This window comes from Larus michahellis, chromosome 1 (genome assembly GCF_964199755.1).
Source record: "Larus michahellis chromosome 1, bLarMic1.1, whole genome shotgun sequence".
NCBI lineage: Eukaryota > Metazoa > Chordata > Aves > Charadriiformes > Laridae > Larus > Larus michahellis.
In genome coordinates this window covers 211686384-211714194 of record NC_133896.1, presented here as the reverse complement: position 1 = coordinate 211714194, position 27811 = coordinate 211686384, and the positions used below count along the sequence as shown (strand labels likewise).

Sequence of the window (27811 nt, the reverse complement as noted above, 5' to 3'; positions counted from 1 at the left end):
TACCAGCTTCTCAACCATCTGTTACCAGCTGTCCACAAATGGTTGTGGTCCTCCTTGGAGTAACACCAGAATAACGGTGTGGGTAAAAACTAGCGTAGCTTCCCTGCAGAGGTTCAGCAAAGGGTGTCCATTGGGACACCCTTTTCTTTGTGGAAGGTAATTCTCCATTAGTGAAAGAAGTCCGGGGTGTAAGACCCGTTCTTGTATTTAGGAGTGTGAGCAGAGTCACTCTTGTGTCTGTTCAACATGGGAAACTGAGCTCCTGTCCTTTCTGAAGTGAACAGCAAGAGATGCTCCATATCTTTTTGATGTTGACAGGTGATCTAAACTAAATTTTGACCTCCAGGTAACCCTCTTGCATTTTTTTTCTGCTCCAGTCATCAAAACTTCTGCCCAGAGCAGAAGCAGCAGCTTGAGGTGTTTTTACACCCTTTTTACACCCTCTGGACATGAAGGATGAAAGGGGGGCGTCTCTTTTTCGGCCTTTCTAGAGAAGAGAGGAGAAAGTACGCCTGAAAGCAACTTAAGAAAAAGTGAAATGCTTTGCTTCTGGGAAGTTTAAAGCAGTAGTCCTGATTCAAAACAAGTCACCTCTTTTTCGACATGCTAGCTGTCACGTACCCTGGCTCCTGTAAGCAAAGCCAGTGTGATACAGAGGAAAAACTTACATTTTCTAGACCTAGGGGAGTCCTGCAAGTGGATCTGGATAAAACATCAGGTTTCAGTGCATCCAGTCTGTATTTCACAGTGAAACACGAAGCGTGTTGCCTTGCAAAACAGCAATGTTCTGCTACAGCATCATGGACAATTGTTGTCAAAGTATATACTGTCTGGAGGGCCCTTATCCACTGGAAAATTCACTCAAAGAAACACAAGGTCAATCGATCGTTCTTACAAAGCCACAAGGTTGGCAGCCGCCTCTTGTAATCTGAGAGTTTCTGCTCAAGCAGGGAAGGGGACCAGGTTGTTCACTGCCTGTCACCCCCGCGGTACATCCCTCTGGGTGCTCAGACTGCACAGAAGTGGTGCACGTTGCTCTGGGCTCACCGGTGGTCACGGTCAGCAGATGTGCTGCTTCTAATGCCTTGCGCACATCTCCGGAACATGCTCTTCAGTTTCTTGCGTGCCCTCATAAGTGACAGTGAGAAGGTACCAGGAGCTGTTTTTTCACCAGGTGTATGTTCTCCCCTCCATGGGGATGGCAGTGCAGGGGCTGTTAGGACAATGAAACAGTGACCATGGGAGTGGAGCTGGGCAGGTTGGGAGCGCTGCGGCAGCCCAGCACCATCTGGTGAACCTCCTCTCTCCATCCTCCTTGGGGAAGACAGCTGGACAATGTTCACAGATCCGTAGTGCCCAGAAGAGACCAGGTCGTTCGGTTTCATCCCATTTATATTGCTGTCTGTTACATATCACTTTGGTACCTCTTTACTGAGCGATCTTTCTCTGCCTGAAGTGTAGCATACATTTGCCACAGAATGTTTCTCCCCCAACAGCTTGTAGCCCTCGCTTGCAGATGTCTAGAGATAGGAGGAAATTATTCTGGGAATTAATCACCCGCTTAAAAAAATAAATAATAAAGAAGAGTATCAAGCTGATTGCTAATTTTATTTTTCCTGGCTTCAGTTTCCAATCATTAGATGTTGCTCCACCTTATTTTGTTAGATTAAAGAGCCCTTTACTTCCCAGTAATATTTCCCCATGAACTTTACATGGATTTTCTAATCAAGTTGCCTCTCCATCTTCTTTTTAATAAGCTTAGCAAATTGAAATCTTAAACTCTCTTACTGTAAATCATTGTCTCTGCTTCTCATACTGGTTGTGGAACTCTTTTTTTTTTTTTTTCTTTTAATCGTCTCTATTTTTTTTACATGCTTTGTAAAGTAGACTCCAGAGTCATGCTCGGCACCTCCAAGCAGAGGAAACGCGGCTGTGCCGTGCAGGGCATGGTGCTCTGGTGCTTGCTGTGTGCATCATGCTCCCCTCTTCCCTGCAGTGTTCATGTTCAAGCACAGCGTGGCAACTAAACCCTGTCAGAAGTACTTTTTCTCTCCTTTTTGACTACTCCTGTGGGTTTGTTTTTGAGTAGAGAGAAAGATAAAGGCAGATTTCGGGGTTAATGTTACTCTTTTCATGGGGTTGCCCATTTGCTGTGGGCTGAAAGAAACAGCAACAAAGGGAGAAAAAAAAAAAGATGACTCTATTTCCAGTATCATATATAATAATACTCTGTTTCCAGTAAAATATATATAACTAAAAAGTGAAAGACATTTACTAGGTGGAATATTCCCACTAGTCGCTTGTCTGCGCTGGCTGGCAATGCTCAGTGCTGAGATCCATCAGAAGAGCCAGGGCCTTTCTGTTGTACTTGAGCCTAGGTAAGGTCAGCATCGCCTTCCTCGGTATGAGGAATCACTCGCTCTCCAGGGCAGCTGGACAACTGAAGCAGATCGGCACAGATTTTGTAGAAGGGTTCCCAAAACGATCTCTCATACAGTAGGCAGTACAAAAGATACAGAGCTCCGTGTAAAGGAAGAGGACCCTGCACAGAAGTCCCTTGCCAGGACTTTTATTGGGATCCTTTTGAGCATCCTTTGCCTTTTTTCTCCATCTCTTCTTCCTGCTTCAGCTTCGCTCCGCTTCTGATTTCATTTCTAAAATAACCAGGAGCAAACCCTTCTTTTTAAAATAGCTTCCTAGTCCTCCCGGCAGAGGACACATGGGTTGGACTTTGATCTCTTTATTAATCTACTAAAGGGAACGTACAGAAAATCTGGGTTACTCTGGGCATTCGCCAGACCCTTTGAGCAAAAATGCCTCCATACAAACGGCTTATTATCGAGGTTTAACAGCTTTCATCGTTGGTGCTAACAACGTGAGGATTTCTGCTGGTACCATTCCCACGTCCGGTTTGGTTGGGAAGGCTGCAGAGGTGGGCACAAGGCATGCAAGAGTGCGGTAGTTCTCATGGTGCTCAGAAAACAGGGCAGAACTTGCAGTTTGCTGTAGGGAAAAACAGATAGAGAGGGATAAATGCATACAGAGGGATTATAAGAGAAGAGAGATTATAAGAGAATTCACAGTTTGTAATTCATGTGTGGCTGAAAACCCAGGAGCCACAAGTGCTTTAAAAAAAGGAAAAAAACCAAACATAGTCAGTAGAGTGAAATTGTACCATCAGCTGTTGTTCTTCTGAGTTACATTAAGCACATATTCCCATACTGGGCCTTCCTGCCAACATTTATAAAAGCTTGAGGTATCTGAATTTTGCACAACACCTGCCACCGTGTCAAAATTGCACTTTTCATTTGCTTTTTTTGCCACTTTGTCTGAAAAGTTGAGCCTGCACGTGCCCAGCAAAGAGGAAGAAGTTGATCCCATAAATAAGCATTGTATTTTGCTGTGTCTCTGAGACCAAAGAGGAAGGATCTACCTGGGTAAAAGGGATGCCAGCGGCAGCCCGTCTTCATAAAAGTTGAAGGATACGGCTCAAGCCATGCGGGTTCACAGCACATCCCATTTGTCAGAGCAGTGTCACAGTTTGTCCCGTCGTTCTCAAGCACTTGTAGTGAGTAGCAAATGGTAAGTGGCAGCGGTTTGGTCATTGCCGGGGCTTCACGGCTCCTCTCAGCCTGGTTTTACTGCAGGGTTTTATTGCATTGTTTGGCAGTGATGGAGTGTGTTAAGCTTTGACAGAGATTATTCATAAAATAAGAGGGTTTCTTTATAGTATTTGTGCCTTTGAAGGCAATTTGGTTCTTCCAGAGTTGTCCCTTGTGTATTTTTTGTTTATCTATGTAAGATTATTTTTTTCTTCCACCCAAGCAAAAAATATTAAAGCAAGATGAATATGGATATTTCTTTAAATAAGTAGAGGGATGTGATGGAAGACACAGAAACCATAATAAAGCCTAGTCAGGTGAAAATGTTGGCACATCTTATTTCATTTAATTCATAAATGGAATAAGATAGAGAATTTATTTGACTAAGCCTCTGGTTCAGCGTCTTGATGATGTGTTTGGAAAATTGCTCTGAAATTGATGTGTAAGTGACCTTGAAGATGTTGTATTTAAGTGATAGCTCATTTTGATGTGAAGTTGTAAGCCCTCCCCCTCCCCAAATAAAGCAAGCAAAGGAAACCAGCAACATTTAATTTAAGTAATTTGAAGGTGAAGAAGGAAGAATCTTACCTCAAAACTCAAAATACAAGTAGCCTGGAAGGTCAAGCACCTAATCGGAGTTTTGCCTCCATTTCAGTGCTATTAAGATGGTGCTTTACTGGGGAGTCTGCCTTTGTGGCAGCGGTCCTGCAGCCTTGGTGTCTGCTTTGGGACACCCGCGGACCCCTGAGAAAACCCAGTCCCTATGGAGGGTGGCACTGCTAATTTGGTATGCAACACTTACCCTTTGAATCACAGCATTCATATATATATATGAATATATATATATACACACATACACTCCATATTTGTTGGTATTCCTTTATATGGATTTATTATATATAAATACACATACATTGGTAAATATTAATATATTCATATATATTAGCATTGTCACATATGTAAACATACACATATATTTATTCTTATTCTTTTGATTTGAGGGGTCACTGGCCAGACCTAAACTTGATTATTGCCTTTAATTAGTTGAACTTCCCCTCTACCTGTAGTAAATGAAGTTATGTTTGTGTTTTGCAGCCTGAGGCATGGCTGGCCAGGGTCCGTGCTCAGGCAGGACACCATCACCAGCCTGGTGTCAGGTTCATGCCCGTGCAAGTCGTGCCGATGGGGCTGTACCTGATTTAATGACTCCCTGCCAGACCTGATCTCCAATCGCACTGTGCATCCCGGGCACATGAGTATCCCTGACATTTCCGGGGCTGTTCGCTGTCCCAAGACCTCTGAGGTCAGAGGAAGTTTCCATACGTACCTGATCTGGATTTCAGACCAACTGTCTGCGCTTGGTCTAAACCATTGGGTGGTGGTGGTTTATTCCACGAGCAGAAGCAGTTCACAGCCCCTCTGCACACCCAATGCCTTGCACACAACAGCAGCGGTGGTCCCCCTTTGGAAAGAGCCCACACTTGAAATTGCCCCTGAAACACACAGTGGCATGTCCTGTCCAGTAAGAGCTGTGAACCTGAACATTATCTACCTGCTTATCTATTACCTGCAGATATATTACATTAGTTAACATGTTGAAAGTCCTTGTGACGATCCTGACTGGTTGTGATATTCATAATATTGCGTGTAATAACACTGTAAAAGGTGTATTTGCAGGCCAATCCAGTGTCGGTGGAAATAGAATTGCAGAGGATTGGCTTTCTAATTCTCTTTTACTGCTCTGGGAACTGAGACGTAATATTCACTGCAGAAACTGTGTTTTAAGGTAACAGTAAATTTGTACATTCAAAACGTCTGTAAAAAAAGAGAAAATTAAAAGCTAAGCCCTAGACAGGAGTGTTACCTGTCTTGCGTTTTTTGTCAAGCATGGTTTATTATATATGTTTTATATTTGAACCAGACAAAAGAATATTAGGAAGTTCTAGGTAGTCTCACAAAGTTAATATTGCTTTTGGACTCATTCCTGGGCATGATCTAATCTCCGTTTAAGTCAATGGGGATATTTCCATTCGCTTCAATAGGAGCTGGGTTTGCGTTTTAATATGCAGTAAAGCCTGCGAAATTTGTGCAATAAAATAAAAACAGGAGGCCACGCTTGGCACAATGGGGGGGCTTAAATGAAGGCACTGAAATAGCGCTTAATCACCAAAGTAAGGAGCCTGATTTTCAAAGCTGCCGGCTGCGAGCGGTGGGGGGGATGAGCGATAGGTCTCCTTCATGCTCCGGTTGAGTTTGTGGCTGATGTGATACCGCCGTCCGTATTCAGAACTGGCACTGGTGATTCATGGCTCGAGAAGACTTTAAAAAGGGGTGAATATAATGTATGGTTTATTCTGATTCCCACTGGCTTTGGTGGCCCCAGTGTGCTGAATCGCTCTGGCATCGGTGCTCAGGTTCACGTCTTCATTACGCTAAAACTGTTTAATCCTGTGGGTTATATTTACAGTTTACCCTTAATGGAAAGAACGAAATAAATATCTCCTAAAAGAGGTATGCGCTGATTTTATACACACAGAACCATTCTATGTGAAGGACCTAAATAAAAAAATGTATAGGTTAGGCGTAATGTTAGCTTTCTTGAAATCGTAAATTTTCTTCCTTAATTGGGTGTGAAATTCCCGTCTACAAATCATGCCATTTTGGTTGATTTTACGTTCATTGGTTTGATGAATAATGGGCTTGCAGTATTTTTAAACTTTTCCTGCCTACGATAGCTCTCTGCTAAGTGTCCTTCAAAAATCACGTCTTTTCTTAATGCAAGGAATCCGGATTAGCTCTGGCATTTGCGTTTACAGTCACAAATCTTTCCATGCCCCCCCTGTGCAACGATGTGTGGGGGCAGGATTCGGCCAGAGCTCCGGGGCAGGAGCGCGGGTAGGTGGGTGTAAAGTTTTCATCTTGGTGCAGCTGGATGAGGTGTGTAAGCTCTTTCTTCCCCCTACGTAGTTTAGATCGACAAATTTTGGAAAAAAAAAACAACTCATTATTCAACTGTTTTCTTCTAAAGCTGCATTTATTTATTGTTTGTTTCCCAGCAAGGCAATGGAATTGAGGACCTTTGGCTGACGACTCGGTGATGAGCAAGGTGTTGTGTTTACTGCCATGAGATTCGTAGAGTCTTTGATGAGGGTCATGAATAATTAGTAGCATTTCAGAATCAGTGATTTTTTTCTTTTCTTCCTTTGAGGGATGAAACAGAGCCCTGAGTACTCTGCTGTCAGTAGGCATTCCCGACTGCCCCATTCCTCTCGTTTTAATTTGGAGACAAACTAGCCTCTACTTTGTAGCTGGTTTGCACTGAGCCCCTTTGTTTTGGAGCTGGAGGAGTCAGAGGCAGACTCGGAACTCGGGAAATGCATTTTTGTCACACTTCGCGTGGCAGAAGCTGACATGGCCTTTGCCCCAGGGGCTGGAGTCAGGAAGGTGCATCCATCACCATTTGTCCTTCAGTCACCTTAAAGATTATATATTTTTATAGCTACTTTAACCACTAAACCTTGCATTTGCACTAGTGAGGACCTGGCTTTGAGTGGGAAGGGGCATCCCACACTTTGGCAGCTGGGAATATCTGTGGGTGTGCTGCTGTAGTGTGACCTCTCTCCTGTGCTTCAGCTTGTGCTGAGGACAGGTTCTGCTGTTGCTGCCTACCACTCCTCCTGCCCCGCTCTGTGGCCATTCCTGGGTCAGGCATTGGGAATAAGTGGGCTGTTCACTTTATTTGGCTTTCCTGGTTTCCCAATCTGAGATGCTGATTTGTGCAATTACCTCATATTCCTGAAAAGGGATGAGAAGAGCAAGCAACATCTTGTCATTGAGGCTCTTCTCAACTGGATGACTGGGAAGAGCTGGTGGTGCTAAGCAGGATGCCCCCCTGCAAAACCACTGCAGTATTTTGAAAAAGAGATAATTACGGGATTTTCCGTAATACTTCTATGTGATAGAAGTTTTTGGAAGAGTAGCAGATACTTCCAAGCCAGTCCTTTTTCTGTCTGTGCAGGAACCTCCCCATATCTTGTTCATCGTTTGCCGAAACTGAGAGTATGACTACTTACACTGGCAACTTTTATAACACAGGCTACTGAGTCACTCAGCAAAATCACATTCTACGTTATTTTTTGCATCTAGGTCAATAACTTGGATAGAAGAATAGATTATATTGTCTTGCCCCAGTACCAAGATGCCAAATGATGGGAGATTCTGGCCGGTCCCTGGCAAGCAGTTCCTCCTGCCAGACTCCTCCACTTTCAGTATTTGCACTCTCCTTTTTCTGCCATTGACTCCCAGCCATCAGACCTCAATTTGCTTTTCTCAGCTCGATTAAAGAGCCTCGTTACTCTCCTCTGACTTTTCCTTGCCCACCTTCTTACAGACCACCAAGTTGTCTTTTAATCTTGCCTTGAAAAAACCTAAACAGAATTGAACTCCTTTTAGTGTTTGCACTATTGAGAGTATTCGTGAAGGATGATCTGACTTTTAGGAGGAACATATGTGTGAAGCAGATATCCATGGCGATGGGCACCTATGTAAACACCCGGCCTTGACAGCTCCAGTAAACACTCCCTTGCAGAGCTGTGGCAGGTCCATTCATCACTTGACCTATACACAAAGTACTGTCAAACACATAAGGTAAACAAACAGGGGGCAAAAAAAAGGTGAGGAAAGAAATAATGCTTTTCTCTAATCCCTTTTTGTTTTAAGAGCTTCTCATGGCTATAGTAAATACATAACTTTCAGATAATTTTGAGTGGACCACGTCATTTGAAGTGGTCTGCTGAAAGATGTGCAGCAAATCAGGGGGAGTGGAAGGAGGGAAATCCAGTTCGCTGATTCTTTGTCCACTTTTATAGCCAGTAGCTTCTCACCCCTTTTTTTTCAGCCTTCACCCTTCCTAAGGCAGTGTCTCAGTGTGCGCCACTTGCAGGAGCCATACAGAAAACATTATCCCATTATTTTCCCCGGGAAAGAGGGAAAACAAGCCTTTAAGAGAAACAAGCACCACAACCTTTGCATTGCTGGCACATCGCCGAGCCCAAGGGCTGCACTTAATTTACATATAAATGTGCCCAGGATTTTAATCAGCGATTAATGCACTCCGTTGTTATTTTTCACTTACAGTGTTCGTAATGCACGTGGTACTCGGCGAATCGCATAGGGCAAATGTGCTTGGAGGAATGCAGTGGCAAGCGTATCGGTGGCACCTCTTTTTGGATTGATGGCTGGCTTTATTTCTGAGGCTGCCCTGGGCCTGCGGAAGTGCTGGCTTCAGTCCTTCAGGGATACTGCAAAATCTGGCCGAGGGTGACATAAAGAGCTGGCTTACAGGCTGCTCGGTTGGATTTCAGCTGCCTCATGTAGAAATGCAGTAGTGCCTCCGTGGCGTAGTGTCCCAGTGGATGGGAACATCTGTTTTTTCTGTCTCGTTCAGAAATGCGTCTGCAAAATCTTGAAACTTTTTCTTTTTTAATCACTTTGAAATTTTCAGGATCTCTGCTGGTGTTTCTTCTTACTTCTTGATTTGTTTAGCTCAGGTGTCATCACATTGTTCATGTTTCCCTTCTAATTAGCGGGCTGGGAAGAATTCACCACAAAAGCTGTCCAAGAAAAGCCTTAGAGCTGCTCCCAAAGGCCTCTCCTTCCCTCTGCTCTTCTGGCCCTGAAAACGAAGTTCTGTCTTTTGTATCTGTTAATATCTATAAGCTTTGGAGTGAGGTCTTTTCTGAATTTGTTGTGGTCTTATCCATGGATATTCTTGGCATTTCCCATAATTTCACTCAGCTAAAGTGAGTGAGAGCCTGCCTACGGACTGCCCCAGGGAATGTTTTGCAGGTCCTGATGCCAGCTCTGTCAGCCTTTTTGCTTCCATGCCATAATGATAAAGAAGCAGTGCTGATAATCCAGCGTCATCATTAGTCTTCAGAGTTAACACCTCATATGAAGATGACGTTTGACATCCATCTGGAAGGTGTCACCCATATCTACGTAGACAGATTGGTTAAATATTTGGGCAGCACGTGTATTCCTGTGGGTACTAACTTTAGGCCCATATTTGGGTAGACAGGAAGGAGGCATTTTGTGCAGGGCATTTGAGAGCGTGGTAGAAGGTGTTCCCGAGGCAGCGGAAGGGTTTCCACATGGAAAATCTGACAGCGAACAAAGACCTTCTACTTATTTATCAAGCTGCTGTGTGGTGGTGACAGGTGTAATGACAAGACATATTGAGCAAAAGGAATTAATTTATTTCTGGGACCTTTTAATAAATCAAAAGTCAAAAGAAGACCCAGTGTAGCAGACCCGTTGGCAGTTGCTAACACTTGTTCAATGATCCTTTCCTTCTGAAATACAGAAATGGAAAGTAACTGTTGCCAGGAGTCATAAAATGAAGGAACGACTCAGAAGATAGATTTATTATCAGCTCAGCATTAGTGAAATTCAGCTTCATAAACAGAGGTTAATCTGCTAAAACCTTCTGTGCTCTCACTGGGGGAAAACCCTACTTATTTCAAATTTTGTTTAATGATCTAAAATAATTCTTCTTGTCTTCTGAATAAATCAACATCTCTAGGAGCACTGATGGTCATCTTTTTTTGCCTCATCCTTGCCCACATGGATTTTTGCTATTTGTTTATTTATTTCCATGGGGTGTCATTTATTACGGGCTCTTCTTATCCCTGCGATGTAATTTCTCTTCTGGACTTCTAGGCATTTTCATCACAGTTCACTACATATTTCACCCATGTTTCTACAGAAAGTCATTATGTAGCACAGGCAGCTGCCGACAAGAATATTTAGAATACACTCTGCCTTTGTCCTCCAGTGCTGCGTTGCTCACCTTTGTTGGGTGAATAATACATCTGAGCAAGAAGGACATGAATCTGATGTCACTAGAAAAAGACCTAAGCCCGCACATGGCTGGAATTGGTACTGCTCCTTTCCCCTTCCTCTCTCTATGGTTGATCAAACAGTAGGAAAATACTTCGCAGTTCAAACTAGCATTAAAAAACATAATAAAAAAATCCAAACTTGAAAACAAGACTCAGAAAATTTTAAAAAAGACGTGTCCTGTACGAGAAGGGCAAGAACGTCAGGCATCTCTGTAACGGTGTGGTGGGTTCTGTGCTGCCTCCTGCCCAGAGCAGAGTCGGATGGGGGATGTCGGGAGCCAGGGCCTGGCTCCCTGGGGACAGGCAGCATCCCTTCTTGCTGGGTGGGCTTCTCTGTCTTACTCCAGGGGTGGCAGTCCCTTAGGACAGATGTTACATCATTGGCCTCTTGCTGCTACCCCTCATAAAAGCCATTTAGTGTGTTTGCCGGTAAACTTCAGTATAGAATGTGTTCTGCTGTGAAATGTCTGGCGAGGCTTGCACCGGGGCTTTTCATACTGTTAGACATCAGAAGCTCTATCAGGCCATCAAATCCATCCCTTCTGCTGTTGTCTCAGCAGCACAGGGCCATCATTTTCATGGCTGCTCTTCAAGAAATGGAATGGAGTTACCAGTTAAATTTAAAACCAAAGGTCTGTCTGAATCCAGTGTCATAAAGGGATTAATTGCTGATATAATTTAAAAAGCCAGATTTGATGCATAGGTTGTAAGATTGAGGCTGAGGAATAAAGTAGATAAATCACATCTGAACTTTACATACCCCATTAAGAAGGATTCCTGATAGGACTGGCAAGGAGGATCCCTCCTTGGCAGCCCATGCTCTGAAGAGCGGCTGAACACAGAGCCTGCGCCTTCCTTAGCAGTGCCCAAAGTCTGCCCACAACACCTCTCTGCCTATTCCAGTGTCTTTAAAGCTTTTCTAAGACTTCAGGTTCTCACAGAAACTTTCAGTGCAGTCTGATACTTAAAAAAAAACACAGAGACGTGAACATCCCTTATTAGCACTGATTTTACAGCAGCTCTTTCCTCGGTGGTTAACTGATAATGATGTTGTTCGAAGTTGCATCAAGCACATCTGAGACTAAATTGAGGTTTCTTATGTTCCTGTCTTGCCCTGCAACTTCTCCACCAGTTTCTATCAATGACATGACTTGATGGCCTGCAAACTGTCCTTCTTAGTATGTCTCAAGCTTGAGATCCACTTGTCGCCCAAGACTTAATAATGCTGTATTAAGAGAGGAAGATGTTCTTGGTGTATGTGTCACAGAAGTGGTGGGAAAGTGCATTTGCATATTTTGATGCTGGGGTGATTGTGTGTGTGGTACTGGTGTACTTGATGCTCTGTGCATTCGTGGTCAGTGCTCAAGTCAGTGAAGGTTTGGACTATGCAAATACGGGCAGGTCTTCCAGTGCTTGGAGGTGTTTCTGGTTTCAGGGCCCTATATCTGTTTTTATAAAAGTCATTGTGGTTTTGGTGTTCATTTCAGGAGGAGGATGGACTTCTAAATCACTTTAGGAAGAAATGAGGTGGGTAGAAGTCCATCGTGGCAGGAACCATGCAGACATGGAGGTGGTGGAGTGGCAGGTGCCATGTCTCTTTGTGGCTCTGTTACAAACACACTTTCGACCAAGTAGGAAAACAGCTGATGTTTTCTTACATCAGTAGTAGAGTGGCCAAACCCTTCCTATGTGATAAAAGAGGATATACTGGTTGTCTAAGAGCTATTACATGAGCTTTTGATTGCTGATAATCCAAGATTTTGGCATTGTGCAGTGAGTGATCTCATTATTAAATTCACTGTCTACTGAACTTGAATGTATCTATTTTAAATTGCCACCTCGGCTTTTTTCTTCAGCAAGGACGCTGGCAGGAGCTTGAAAAGAGAAGCCACTTTCTCTTGTGCAATTCATTGTCAGCGGCGATAGCCCTCTCTACTAAGGTTTATACAAGTTCGCATCACCAGCAGAAAATGACGGTGTTTCTTCTGTTATTCTGCTGGCTGCAGTCCCAGCAAAGAATTGGCTATGACATTAGGACACTTTATGAAGAACCATCTTTTTACAGACACTCGCACACACACACACAAAAATTTCTGGGGACAAACGACTGAGATGTTGATCAGGGTTCAATGCCCGAGTTCAAGTTTACGTTTTTGTTTTATGTACAACTTTAATTTTTCTAAGGGTAGAACATTTGTTATATGCTGAACACATTTCTATAGTACAGCCAAATCAAAATAGATGTGACATTTCATTGATCCTATTCCTGAGATCCTCTGCTTGCTGTTTTTTCTGCAGGAGTTATCTACACAGCAGATATTCTTGACCGGGAGACGACCAGATCCTACTGGTTGACGGTGTATGCGACTGATCATGGTGTCGTCCCACTCTACACAACCATCGAAGTCTACATTGAAGTGGAGGATGTGAATGACAACGCCCCCCTCACCTCTGAACCTATCTATTACCCAGCCGTCATGGAAAACTCCCCGAAGGATGTATCTGTCATTCAGATCCAAGCCCAGGACCCTGACTCCAGCACTAATGAAAAACTGACTTACCGGATTACAAGTGGAAATCCCCAGAACTTCTTTGTAATCAATCCCAAAACAGGTAATGAAATCCTGCTGCCTTGTGGTGGTGGGAATACGCGATTTAAATGTTTACCACCTTGCTCCCCTCCAGGATCCACTGGCATGGCACTGCTTTCAAAACCTCTGTTTTCTGGTTAGTTAGGTGACTAAAGCATCTTGTATGTGTCTAAAGCATTCTCTTTCGCATCCGTACACGAGCACGCTGGCAGATGACGTGCTGCAGATGTGCTGCTGCAGCGATCGCTCTTCTCTAGGTCACCAAATAGCTGCTGGCTGTTGCCTCTTCCCTGTGTCTATAGGGATGAGACTTTGCTACGCTGGGTCTGCCGAGCAATGTTAGGAAGCAGATTCAAGCTGTTGCGCTTCACAGAGTGGCGTTTTGTCCTTTGTAAGCACCGTGGAAGTAAGTGGCACGATGATTGTCCAGCACATGTAATTAGGCTCCACATTACAGTAGCTGGATGTGTTTCTACAGCTTGCTCTATACAAAAAGACAGTTTAGATGACCTAAAAATCCCTCTGGCCATTAGAAAAAAAAAAAAAAAACACCGTGTGTTTGCATTGATTTGTAACGGTTGGGGATGTAGCCTGTGGGTACAGTGTTGCAGATACGGTGGTTGTTTTAAGTTAAAGTGCTGTTGTTGGCTGGCGGTGGAGCATTGTGCCCGTGCAGACGGGCTCTGCGCATCTCTGTACCCTCGGTGCCTTTGCTGACCCAGGCGTCCCGGGTGCCTCGTTGAGGAAGAAATCGCCCCAGGAGATGTAGCCCAAGTTCATGGATGCTCTGCTGGGTGCCTACCTATGCTTGGCCACAGGTGTCCTCGCTCTGGCATGTACCTGTCCGTCCCTCGCTTCTCTGGCTGCTGGCGACCCTCCAGCATGGTTCGCAGCTAGAGAATTGGGTCGGCTTTCGCAGCAATAGGTTGATCTTTATCAAAGTAGTTCAGAGGATTCACACAGCTCTCATGCTGGTTGTAATGCTCCTGGTTTTGTTCTAGGGCCTTGATTTTTTTGAAAAAAATGTTTATTTGTATCTGCTGCAAATTTCTAAGTGGCTAGAACACCAGAAGGAGTAGACCAGAGAGGGAAGATTTTTAATTTGGTGTAGGAAAATGATGTTCACTAAATACATTTTCAACATTTGGCTGGGCAAACCTATTGCAATGTGTGGCATAAGAAGGGGTCAGGATCTTTTCAGGCATAAGCCCAGGTGAAGAATCAGTGAGCGTGTATAATCGCTGTGTTCAATCTGCCGAGCCCTAAGGCACATATCTCACTTATTTTTAACACTTGAAATGGCCGAAGATGGCTCTTCCATCTGCATCCCTTCTCCCCCTCCCCACCCCATAAATCCCATCTGGGCAAAGTAGCAGAGTTAGGACTCCGCAGTGTTTAATGCTTGTGCTTCCCTCCCGTCGGCTCCTCCCGCAGAGCAACCTGCTCGGCGCAGTTCCCCTTATCCGCACGGCAGCCGGGATGAGGCCGTGCCGAGGACCAGAGCCGGGCGCGCTGCAGCCCCACAGCCCCCTGGCCTGGTAGCACACAGTGCGGGGTGGCTCTTCATCCTGCTGGAGCATCGGGCAGGATATTTTTCCCTGACAAGGAGATCTTCATTCTCTGTCATGGCACTGAACGCTGAAGATGTTTCGTCTTCATTTTGCACCAAGGAAATTGCTGTCTGAGGGTTTAAGGCTTCAGGATGAGTAACTTTGCTGCTTGGGCAACCCCCAAAGGGCCCCCATTGCGTTTGGTGAGCATCCTGGCTGGTGGCTGGCTGGGATTTGTCATGGCAGGCATAAACCATCACCTCCTGTCCACCTTGCTCCATGCCAAATGCAGAGCAGTGAGAGCCGGGCAGGGCGGCCTCTTTTACTTTGTTTTTGCCTTTCAAAATGTTGGGGTCGATAGAGCATGTGTGCACAGAGGTGCCTTGTCCCAAAAGGGACGTTTGTCATGAACACAAAGATCTCATCCTCCCTTGGAAGTGTGGCCAGTTCTACCTGCCCAGCCTTGGTATCAGGATGCTTTCTCCCAACAGGATGCTGATGTCCGAGGAATAAGAGCGTAGTGGATTTTTCTAGAGAGTGCCCCTGTGGTCTCTGGCCAGGCTCCTTTCAGCCATCGCCCTGCGGTGCATTAGTTTCTCTAAAACAGCAATTTACACTCTGGTTGTTTTATACGGGTGACTTCTGCACCCGCAGAAGAGGTTTGTAGCATCCCGACCCTGTTTGCATGCTGGCATTCGGCACAGCAATAACTCATGCAGTGCTTTACACAGCAGCCCCGAATGCGGCAGTGTGCTGTATAATCAAGATGAAAAGGTTTCATGTGAACCCAAATATGCGGCAATTGCCCTGTACGTGGGTTGAGCGAGCGTGCTCCTGCTGTCAGGGGAGAGCAGTCGTTTGTGAGAAAGGGGATCTTTTATTTTCTGTGTCACTTTACAAGTTTAAACAATGCCAACAAACTGACATCTCTCTCCTGTGAGTAGTCAGGTGCTGAGAGGCAACACGAAGGCAGCATCCTACATTTTTTACATCCTTTCGTGGGAGGCAGCAGAAGTTGGCGTTGACTCAAGACAGGGAGTTGGCTGCAGCATATGGATGCGCTTGGGGTGCTAAGAAGTTTCTCCAACCCCTTACTGGCTGGGCTTTGCTAATGTGCCCAGGGTTAAACCTCTTGCTGGATTTGCAGCCAGAAATGAGTATCCGCTAAACCCAGATTATCTGGAGCCTCAGGAAGACAGGTCAGAGAAAGGAGTTTGGCTTCTTCCGCTGCGAAGAAGCAATGATCATGGTTCACAGATCTCTTCCTTAGATTACCTGGCTATATTGCAGCAAGAAATCTATTACTATTGATGGAGAACAAGGCATTACTAGCCTTGAACTCCTGTGCCCTTTTTCTTAGTTTTTGGACTTGGTGCTTTATACCGACAAAGCTGGGTTTCTTATGAAGACATAGGGCATGTCATAGTTTATGGCGTGCGTCTGGAGGGTGGCTGGGTGGTGTTTCAGACAGTCCTGCCCTGACTGCAGACGATGTGGTTATCTGCAGCGCTGAGGGGCACAGCACAGCCTGGGCGTAGTGGGTAATCCCAGCTTCTTCTTAGGTGGTCCTTGCTGGTACGACGAGGAATACCCCCGAGTGTCACTGCACCCTGCTCATGGCATGTCCCCCTCCACCTTTGCACAGTCTCGTGCTCCTTCTCAGTGGTCATTGGAGCTCAGCAATGACTGTTCTTGCCTTTCCCTGGAGCTCACTTTCAGCTGCTTTATAGCTCACGCAGGTCACGCGGATTCCTGGGGGCATGTGTACCACTACGTGTGTTGCCATCTCATGAAGGCACCAGGCGGGGACATAGGCAGTCCAGGTTTTGTTCCCAGTTCTGATATAGGACCATAACTGCAGGCAAATCTTACAATCTTAATTGACTATCTGGATAGCGGAAGCAACGATACTCCTTGTATGCCATGTCTGTAGGTAGAAGAAACTTTTTAGTAGACAACCTGTCACTTCCTGCATTTTTATAGACTGGCACAGCTCTAGGTGGCTATTTTAGGTACTGTCGAACTGCAAATACATCGCATGCGTTTGGATCTGTTTGATGGCAGTCTTCAGACCTTTCAGGATTATCACCTGCAATTTGCTCTGTGGGTTTTGGAGAGAAGGAAGAGTTGCTCCTGCAGGAGCCAAAAGCTGCTAAAAAGCTGCTGAGAGGAAGACTTTGTCACGGAAGTCACCCTCGGCGGCTCATGCTCTCGCCAGGGGCTGCTTCTGCTGCTGGAACACGAGTGCACATGGGTGGCGAGGGAGAGTCCCCTGCGGGCTCGGGGTTTATGTGGGTACTCCGGGGGAGGAGGACAGGAACGTGAGCAGCCCTTCCGCGTGCAGCTGGCTGGGTATGGAATGGCAGCGTGGGCAGTCTCCCATGAAGGTCTTTGTTTTCTCACCTTCATTATTTTTTTCTAAAATACAGCCGAGCATCAGTTTACGCCTCGGCTTGCTCTTTTATCTCGTGAGCTGATATTCATAGGTACAAGCACTAAGTGAATAATGTAGCACATTGGGTACGTGTGAAACCGTAAATCATTCGTGCTTGAGAACAAGGCAGCCTTGTTCCACGAACTGGTGGAGACTGCTGCCGCCTAAGTTTAGCAGGTCCGAGAGGGCAAATTGGGATTTTTCTTTATTTTCAGTGGGCAGGAGGTATTGTAAGGCACAGTTCTGTGAGAGGGGTAGGTAACGTGTTTTTCAAATAGCTGAAGCATCTCTCCAGGTTACATGGCCACAGGAAAAGGCATCCCCTATGCATTGGTTTCCCAGCCATGCCATGCTCGCAGCGGTGATGGAAGCATTCCTGGTTCTTGGCTCCTCCGGCAACCGTGGGTCAGCCTAAACCAGTGTGGCTGCTGGGGGAGCCAGGGGTTTCCCTCTCAGCCTGGCTTTCATGGTGGGCTCAGGCTTGCTTTGGCAGAACACGGGGCCACAGGGCTTTGCTCCTTGGTGGGTGGCATGAGACGGGGCTGAGAAGGAGGAGGAGGAGGGAGGAAAAGGAGAAGGAGGAGGAGGGCAGAGCTGCTGGTGGAGTGGCTGGGCTGGCCGGCTCACAGCCAAGCCCGTGGGAGTGCCGCCGCTGCCCTGAGCCGAGTGAGTTATTTTGGGGTGAGAGGGATGTGGAGGAAGGTAAATAAAACAGATGATGGAGGTAATAAAAAAAATTGATTGATTAGGGCCGTAAATTCCTATTTTTATTTCATATATGTGTGTTAATTTCACAGCACAGCACAGGGGTAATTTACTGCGTTGATTTATTGCTTTTCTGTGCTCTGAAGAAAACAATGAATTTTAATTCAAACCATTACATTATTTTGTTTATTGTTGCACATATATTGGACAAACCCAATAAGCTTCTCTTCAGTCTTATGTAGATTACTTTAAGAGATATTTTAACTAACATGCCAGCAGACCAAATTTCACTCTGGTGCACATTGATGTTAATGAACTTACTCTAAAATTATGCTGGTGGGTCTGAAAAATTCGATTACATCTTGCTTAGTGTCTTGCTGGCACTTTTTAAACAGAGGCAGACCCCTGGCACTCCAAAAATAGTATTTGCTGCAGTATTTAAGGCAGAATGTACTAGTGGGTTTAGAAGTAGTATATATAGGTCAGTACATCTTCCCAGAGCAGCGATTCTCTGCCTCTGGAAGTTGTCTCTGACCTGTCACATCTGCACCTAGATTTGGAAAGAGAGTGGATATTTTCATGCTGAAGGAGTATTAATATTTATATAAGCTAATATGGGGTTAGTGAGCGTCAGAATTTCATTGATATGAATGCTACTCTCCTCAGTAGGCCGGGCTTTGCTTTCTTTTGCACTCACGGAGCCAGCCGGCAGAGGATCCTGCTGGGGCTGAATGCCACGTTTAGCCTGCCATACTGAACCCGTGCTTCACCCTCCTGCCATACAGCCTGATTTTTATGGAAGTTTTTCTTCGTTTTTTCCCAAGGAATCCCCACCCGTCTTCTTTGCTCTCACAGGCTGAGCTAAATCCAGTGCTCTCCTGCTGCACTGTGTCCTGAAGGCTGCCAGCAGTATAGGTGCTGGCTGCCCAGTGCCTCTTCTCAGCCCAGAAATACAGGTACGCCAGAGAGGAGAGAGAAAGAATAGTGGTTTATATATTCAGGAGAGCATTTTGGGGACTCTGCGATAAATTCTTGTTCTCCGAGGCCCATGTTTGTCATATGTGGTTTGTTGTTTTTTTTTTTTTCCAGCAGAGCAAAAAGGCTGTTAAATACTCCAGAATTTTTCAACTCTGCTGGGATTTTGCAGTAGATACCATCTCAAGGGGAGACCGCTTGTCCTGGGAGGCAAACTTCAGTGATCTTAATAATCCAGTTATTAACGTTCCTGCCGTACTGTGGGTGATGCAAAAGGCCATACGGACAAGGAATGGAAGTGGAGGCAACTTAGTCCCTACACATCCCTTTGTCCCCTTGCACATTTTTCAGGTTTAAACCCAAGTTGCATTGGGTGAGGAGAAAGACTAACATCCATCGGTTCTGTAACACAAGGGGTATTTAAAATCTTCCATCATGTAATAATTAAAGGTAAATGCTGGACTATTCAAAAAGATGAAACAAAATTACTTTTTGATGACATTTCTAAGGGACTTTAGGTCAATAATGTCAAGCTAAACTTAGTACTACCTTGGTCCATTTGTCACTTTGTTCTTGTAAGGGGAATTTCATGCTCCTTTCTTAAGAAAAATAAAAGTCTATTCTTTAAGAATGGGCAGCTTTCTATGTTCATTGACCACCAATTCTCCCAGCTCCCACCCCATCACAAAGGGTTGTCTGCATTACTGGGGGACCTGCCTGACATTGCAGTTGATGCTCTGCGTGCTGCTAAACTCTTCGTAAACTTCCTCTGAAATAAGGTCTTCACCGTTTTGTAAATGAAGGCCTTTAGCTTTTTTGTTTGTTTGGATTGTGTAGTCTAACCTGCCGTCTTCCTCCAGAGCACATTTTAGGTGCTATAGTGATCAAATTGGGACATTCATGTGTTGAATTTTGAGGGTGTTGCAGATCACCTCCCTCCCACTGCAGGCTCCTTCTGAAGGGCGCCTGGCGGCAACTCCCGCGCATGCGTTGGGCACGGAGCTCTGTTTGGCAACTCTGTGTGTGATGTAAACTGGCCATGCAGATCACGTCGTGCTCGCTGCCATTCACGCTGTAAGTGTCCCTGCAGTTCAACTGACCTGTCCAAGACTATAGAAGACCTTGCAGAGGATGAAACCATTGACTGTAGGTCTTTTCAATCAAAGGTGAACTTGAGGCATTGGTCTTCCTCCCTTCTGTGGTCTCCAAGGCTGTTTGTACAAACGCCGAGTTCAACAACAGTTGCAGAGTCCAGCCTATCACTGGTCTGTAGCTATCCAGAACTAAAACAGATTTTTACAATGTAATTCCCTTAGTGCATTGGCTGGCTTCCACTTTCTGTAATTTATGTTGTATCAACACACGCCAAATGATCTACTCTCTTTTCTTTCACTTCTCAATATTATTTAAAAGCGTGACTCTTAATGACTTCTTTATAATACGCTCGCTGTTAAAAATTGAGCTTCTGAGCATTTTAGAAGCTTTAATTTCAACTTTGGGATGGGTTATTTGTTACTAGACACCATATTTCCAGTGGTTTGAGGCCAGGGTTAGCAGCTAGCAAATCAAAGGACTGTGGATGCTGGAGTTATGTACTTAATCACAGTGGGACCTAAAAGCCTGCTAGGCACTGTACAGCATGTTAGACAAAGTTCCTGCCTCAAGGAACTTGTCATAATAACAATAATAATAGTAATAATTAAGAAAAAAGGGGGGGGGGAAGGGAGGACAGGATATAAATCATCAAGTCCATCTGCTTGCCAGTGCACGTTTATTCCCCAGAGTAGATGTTCAATTAACTCCTGAGCTGCAGCCCAGCAGTGACATGAACTCTGCTTTTGACTTTGAGTGAGTCACCTAACCTCACTGGTTTTCTTTTTTTTTTTTTTGTGTAAGTGGAAATATTTTCTTACCTCATGTGATTGTCCTGGAAATTAATTCACAGAGTAGACAGTTTGCAGATCAAATAGGCTGTGGAAATGCAAGCTATTGATTTTTCAGGCATATCGGCATTAATAGAAATCCACACACAGTCATGTATTCATAGGCATATAAAAAGAAAGAGGAGCATCACTTCTGAAATGGTAGGATGAAGAGGAATATAAAACTTTTTCAGATTAAGTAAGTCTAGTGCCAGACCACTGATTCCACTGAAAATGAGAAAATTTGAGCTCAGCCAGCCCATCTCTTCCCTCCTCCCTGGCAGCGATTCCCTCCTTACTCCGTATCTGTTATCTGTGGAGGGTATAAAGGCGTGAGCTGTGTCACCTTAGCTGAGGCTACAGTAATGCTGCTATTAATAAAATAATAAATCCGGCTTTATCATGTCTCCTGAACAGACCTGATTTCTGCTGGCAGTGGGTTTTGATTCATGAAGCACTGAATACAGTTGAGATTGCTGGATGTCTCGGGTATCAAGTGCCTCTTTTAAAACGACATTAGAAGACACAATACTGCTCATAAATGCCATTTCTTTGTAATCAGCAGATTTAAACGTGGCTTATAGAAATTTTAACCTTTCTTTAGATCTCCATGATGACCTTTTTAGTCCCGTTTCACAGTAAGAAGCTTCAGGAGTATCTCCATTGCCTTGACCGGACCATTGTGTCTTCGCTTATTCAATGCGACATCAGTTTTTAATCTGAACTCCCCAGCTCCCCAGGTTTGCTTCAGTAGAGATATGTCTGAAGGGCAACAGCGTGGTGAGGGCCAGTGAGTCGGTGTTTGCTGATGGAGAAGGTTACTGCTTGATAACCAAAAAGTTCCCTCCTGTCCTGCCCCAGCACCCATTCCAGAACAGCAACGATTTTGCTATTAATCCCATAAATTTACATTGTTGTACATTACAGCAATCATTTCTTATTTTCAAAAACACCAGCAGAGCAGATCTTCTGTCCTGTTTAGAACGGACTGGCTGTCAGCTTAGCTGTTACACTAATTTTTCTACCTTGTCTGTCAGTCCAGTTTCTCTACTCATAAATTTCCAGAAGCCATGACTAGGCAGAACTCGTCCAAAAACCATCTGCCTTTTTCATATGCTACACTATTCCTTCACTAATTTGTAATTAGGGCTGTTGCATTCACTCCCAGGTAGCCAAATACTCTTGATAGAATTATTATCGATGACAGAAACATAATTGAGATGATTGGGTGAAACTGTGTACCGCAAGTACCGAGTCACAGCCCTGTTAAATGTATGCACAATGCATATGCTATGGATACTTGTCATATCCCTCCGTACATTATTATGCTAATAGCAGCGAATGCCCCTGCGTTACAGTAATTGCTTGCGGTCCAAGCCTGAACTCTGGCAGGGGGAATTAGGTTGGTGAGTTGGGGATGCTGAGATGTGGAGCCTGTGAGCGTGGCGTTCCTACAGGGATAGGGCTGCGGAGGGGGAGCTCCGGGGAGGAAAATAAAGCTGTGATGTTAGCCCAGATGAGGGGAAGGCTTGGAATCGGGGGCGGGGGGAATTTGGTTTTTTTTGTTTTCTTTTTATTTCCTACTGCTTTTTAATCAATCAAGTAATTGTATTTAGCTTTTGCTCAACAGTCAGAGGTGTTGCACCTTTCTATGATGTTGGACCCTGAAAATCCCAAGCAGACAATAATGAATCACCATTTTTCCCTTTTGCTCCGCTGCAATGAATACACTCATATTGTCATCTTACGACAGGCACTTTTAGTGGCTTGAATGGTGTATCTTCCCCTTATTTTGTGAGCACTTTCTAATATCTCCTTATGGACTGGAAGTTAAAGGCAAGGACTGTAGCTGTAATTTACTCTCAGTTTACATCCGATCCTTGGTGTGAACAAAAAAGGATGGAGGTATTTCCTGTCTGGGAGAATGAGATTGACCTATGCCGCATGTGAGTCTTTAAAAAAAAAAAAAAGCTTGTAAATGGGAATAAGAAGAGAAGGCAACTGTGAAGACAGGTGTGTTTGCATAAGCCATCATTATGTCAGTAATCACCAACTCTTAATTATTCTTTGTCTTCCATCACATATGAGGTTGTGTCAGCCCCTGCTAAGCCTCCAAAGCCTCATCACCTTGCAGTGCAGCTGAACCTGTCTGTTCAAAAATCAAGGTTAGCAGCGGATTTGTGTTGTTTTTCCTTTTCTTTCTGACTCTCTGTCTCCATCAGAGTTATGCTGTTATAACCAAAGATAATTATTTTCTGTGAAATTACTCTCCCCTCTCTTTCCCCCTTTCCTTTATGTTAACGAGAGTGCTTTTCTCTCCCCGCGAAGATTGACACAACTTCTTTGAAGTTAGTCATGCTGTTGCCAGTTAAGTATGTGACCTTATCTATATAATTGTACAGATCGCATCGCCATATGTCTAGTCGCACAGAGCTTAAATTAACAGGAGACATATACGTATAAAAATAAAGCAGTATCTGGGGGTTAAATATCGGAAGACCCCCCTAATCACAGTTTTCATGTTATACAAAACTTTCTAAGAGCTCTGAAGTTAGATCTTAAAAACATCTCCCTACAAGGGACCCTGCTCTTGTAACCTTGTTTTGACATTGATCGCCATGTGGCTTCTGCTGTGCCTGGACTTCCTCTCCTGTTGTGTTTACGTGGTTTCTCCTCCCGTGGCGGCTAAGTCCTTCACACTGTAAGATAAGGTAGAACAGCCCCTTTTTTCCTTTTTTACAAGCAAGCAACTGAGGTGAAGGAAGGGGCTAACTCATCCTATGCTAGTAATAAAGATTTGGTCTTAATTTGCCTTCAAAGCCACTGGCCACATGTAATGCAAAGCCTTACTGGCACGGGTTCAGTCCAGGCTGCCCCACTGAACCTTGAAAGCAAGGGTGGCCCAGCACCGGGGTTCCCTGCCATGTGTGCAGAAGTCATCTTGGCATGTGAGAGCCTCAGGAGCACCTATTTTCCTATCCTATTTCCTATCCTGTCTTCAATTACCCCACCGCGTCCCATCGCTGCCTTTCAGCCCTTCCTCACCTTGCTTTCTCTCCGGCCCAAAGGGAGTGAGTTGCCCACAGGAAGGAAGGATTCCAGTTTGCACAGGGGCAAGGAGACGTGGACGGCTCTGATGAAGCCTCCCAAGCAACGTAAGGACAGAGCTGACTCATGTCTCTTCTGTGGGTGAAGCAAACCCCTTCTCCATCAGCCTAATGCAGGCGCAGCTTGGCTGATGCTGTGGTGGAGCGAGGAGGCAAACCCAGAGCCCTGAAGTCCCAGGCTACTGCCAAATAATTGTACTCTTTCTTTCTCAATGTTACATTTGCTTGTACTTTCTCTGCAAGAACATGTTTCCTCGTTGTATCCTGTGAATATGACTCAATGTCGTGATCTGCTGTGGGTTTGTTGCCTTCTAAGAGAAATTTCATGTTTTTGTCAAATGAGTTACGTGCAAGGCATCTGTGCCGCAGTGATCTATTTGTATGGTAATTAGCAAGTAGCTTTTCAGATCTTGAAGGGATTTGGTTTGAAAACTAAGTGTTATTTCCTGAACTTTAACTTAACAGCGCATGAACAGCAGCGCACATACACAGTTTTTCTAATGTAGCCACGATACCCAAAAGATAAATCTAAGTCTGTTCTGCAAGAGAATATTTTGGCTACGATTAATTTTGGTTCCATTCACCATATGCTTGTATTTTCTGACCTTCATTTGAATCACAGACACTATGTAATAAAATGTGCAGTAGTAAAAGAAGAAACAGTTGCTTAAAGAAGCACAGGTGCTTGTGGTACTACAGCTTCAGCTGAACGATATGGTTTGTGCCGCCTGAGAATTTCACCATCTTATCCTTAAGAAGATACTATTATGGAAAGATGCTGTCATTGCTCAGAGATGTTCAAGTTATTTTTGTTAACTTGAGAACAAGGTGGGTTTTTGTAAATCTCTGAAGAAATATTTTATGCCCATCATTTGTATTATTCAGAGAGATCCTTTAGGAGAGGTAACCAGGGATGGAGAATTTTCTCTTTTTCCTTATTATTCTATGTGTTTGGACCTGGGAACATACTGCAAATGACAGAAGGAGTCATTTAGTTGCTAGATTTAATTTATTGAGTAGATGTCTATTAGGTTGATTAAAGAGAGAATAAACACACACAAGATTACCCAGAGTAGGTGCAGGGATGGTATTAACAGCTTAGATATGCACGATGCTGTAGATATTTTTGAAGTAAATCTGTAATTTCTTAGGGGATTTATCTTGTGTTTTTTATTTCTTTCTTGTAACACTTAATGTAATCCAAACTGATTAAGGAAATGTTATGCATTAAAGGAGAAGATATAAAGCAAGCACATGACCAAAATCAAGACTAGACTAGTCTAAGGGGGTGAACTGCAGCTTTGCCTCAATAAGATGCAAATGACCTGAATTTGTGTGTGTGGGAACCCCTCAGCTTGAGTTGGGTTTGCTTGCCAATGGCCGAGTCCTGTACTAAATGATGCACAGCTCCGTGTCAGAGCAGCAAATAGGCAGGATTTAGGTATAGTCCTTCCTTGGTCGGCGGGATGGAGGGGCTTCACCCTCTGCTCATGAGCTCAGCTCCAATCTGTTGATTCCTCCTCTCTGCGGCTACCTGGTGTTGAGGAGGGAGGATCTCAAGGGTGTTTTATTCTTTCAGCCTGCAGGAAGAGGCTTCCTCTCCAGCTCCAAAAACTTCTGTTTGTACTTTCTGTTTGCAAATTGTGCAGAATAGCTGGGGTTTCCAAACACCCTGCAAGGCATCAGCCTAACCTCTTTACCTGGCTGCTTTTTCAATGCCAGAAGTGTAGCACTGTGAGAACGTGATGAAAGATTTAATGGGAAAACAAAAATGTCAGAGAAGAGGAAATTTCTATGTAGATAGAGGTCATTTTTGCTAATGAAGAAACTTGAGAAAAAGAGATTAAAACACAAAGAAAATAATATATACTTTGTTGAACTGACTGTATAAAGGCAGTTGCATCACACAGGAAATGTTCCGTGTTCAGGACTGTTTCACCCATAGTCGTGCATGGACTTGGCTTTTGTAATCATGAAGGCTCACCCTCGCCTTTGATAGTGCCTTTGGGGTAAAAAAAAAAACAACCAACAACCCAGAGACATATCCTCAAGATACCTTAATTTCTTCACATTGAGTCCTGCAAGAAAAGGAAAAGGGATTGTGGGTTTTATTTTGTTTGGGTTTGTTGTTTGTTTTTTTTTTTCATTTAGTAATGAAAAATAATTCAGAACTAAGAACTCAGTGGGGAAAAGCAAAACCTGTGCTGCCTTTTGGGAAGCTGAAACGGTGACTTATTCTTTTAATATTTATTTGCAATATTGTGGCACCTTTGTAGCTGCTGTCATGAGGCGGCACCCTGCCGTGCTTGGCAGGGTAAGTGGAGTAAAAGATGGTTGCTACGCCGAAAAGCTCGCAGTTTAAGGGGAGCTTGAGACAACAGATGGGGAAAAGCAGATGGGGCTGCGGCAGAAAAACCAAGGCGGTATTGATCAGCGCTGAGTTTGTTCCTGGGCACTCTTGGTGCTTTTAAAATCGAGGAGCGGGCAGTCTTGTCCTTTGCTGGCAAGGTGCCGGCGTGCCCCTGTGTGCCGCGGGCTTCGTCCTGGGGCTGCAGCTGGAAGGGAGGGGGTGCAAGAGATTTACCCCAAATTGTACATAAGAGAGAGATATATATATATATGTATCTCCTGCGTCTATATCTATATAGAGAGGTCTCCTTCCTCTTCTCTGAGATATATATTATTTTTTTTTGCCAAAATTTTACACAAGTTACAAAGGGTTGCTTTGTTTTGTTTTTTAATATTTTGCATTTTTTTTAAATTAAAGGATTTTTCAGCAAAAACATTCAAAGTGGACATTTTTAAATTTTTTCTTTAATGGCATGTATATAAGTTTAGGGCTTTTCCCTGCTCTCCTCTTCATTTTTCGTGAGAAAACAAGGACAGTGACAGTCTTCCAATGAAAGGGCTTAGCTGCTGTTCCATTGGGATATGAGGGTAGAGCCACCTAGGAAGGCTGAACTTCTGAAACACGATGCCCAGCTGTGCTTCTGAGAGGTGAAGTTCCTTTATATTCTGGGAAAAGCTGGCTACTGTCCTCAGCATAGTTAAAAACCATAATATCTAGTGGAGCATCCCCATCCCTTCCTCCTACACCGTAGCTCAAGGGTTTTTGTAGAGGGCATTTAGAGAGAGACCTGTTACCTACAGCCACAGTAAGATTCAGGAAGGTGTTTGAGTACCTGATTTCCCATTGATAATAACCGTGAGCGTATAATAACCGTGAGCATATAAACACCTACACCAGAGTTAAGATCCTGAATTTTCTTCAGCTGCCTCTCTGTGTAGGCAATGGGGCTCACTGTTAAATTATGAAGTCAAACATTTAGAGCCAGATTCTCATCTCATTTCAAGCATGCCTGGCCTCCGACAAGCCATCTACTTAAAAGGATCACATCACTGGGGTTCTCAGTCGCCTTTTTTAAAGTCTAAAATTTGCATGACCCTACCATGCGGAGCTGAAGAAATTCAGCTGTGTAATTTGTCAAGAAAAATTTGAGAGGCGATGCCTTCATAGTTTGTGTGTGCCTACATGGGGACAGATTTCTGACAAAAGTTTTCTTTCATCTAACAGATAAAAGGCATGAAAGTCAGTGGAAGGTGAGGTTAGAGAATTTCAGACTAGAAATAATCTTGTTTTTCTGGCTTAGGATGATTTTAGCTGTAAAGGTGCTATTCCAAAGTTATGGTCCAGACAAAGGAGCTGAGCAGTGAAATTCCCCAGCCGTTGTTATTCAGAAGCTCAAAATAGATGATCTGGTCTGGATTAAAAACCTATTAACGCATAACAAACACAGTTTAAGTCAAAAATGACCATAGCAGTAGAGGGGCTTTATGGCAGAGCTCTGTTTTGCCCAGAAAGTTGGGAGGAAAGGACGTGTCTCTTCTGGGAACGGATAATGGATATTCAAATATTGTATGTTCCCGTCTTTTCCTGCTCAGGGGCTTCTTGAATAGCATTATTGCCGTGCAATGTTATAAATAAATCAACAAAGGAAAAAAAAATGCTGTTTATATTCCTAT

General features: G+C 44.2%; 1 protein-coding gene across 10 annotated transcripts in view; it reads left to right on the top strand.

The window, feature by feature from the left end:
- Positions 1-27811, top strand: part of FAT3 (FAT atypical cadherin 3) — a 427575-nt gene that overhangs the window by 180497 nt on the left and 219267 nt on the right. For all 10 annotated transcript variants that reach the window (XR_012585081.1, XM_074571548.1, XM_074571528.1 and 7 more), the window contains one exon: positions 12803-13117. Coding sequence is in view for 9 of the 10 variants with exons in the window: in XM_074571548.1 (XP_074427649.1) it covers positions 12803-13117 (315 nt within the window). In the remaining variant the exon portion in view is untranslated. The remainder of the gene's footprint in view (positions 1-12802; positions 13118-27811) is intronic.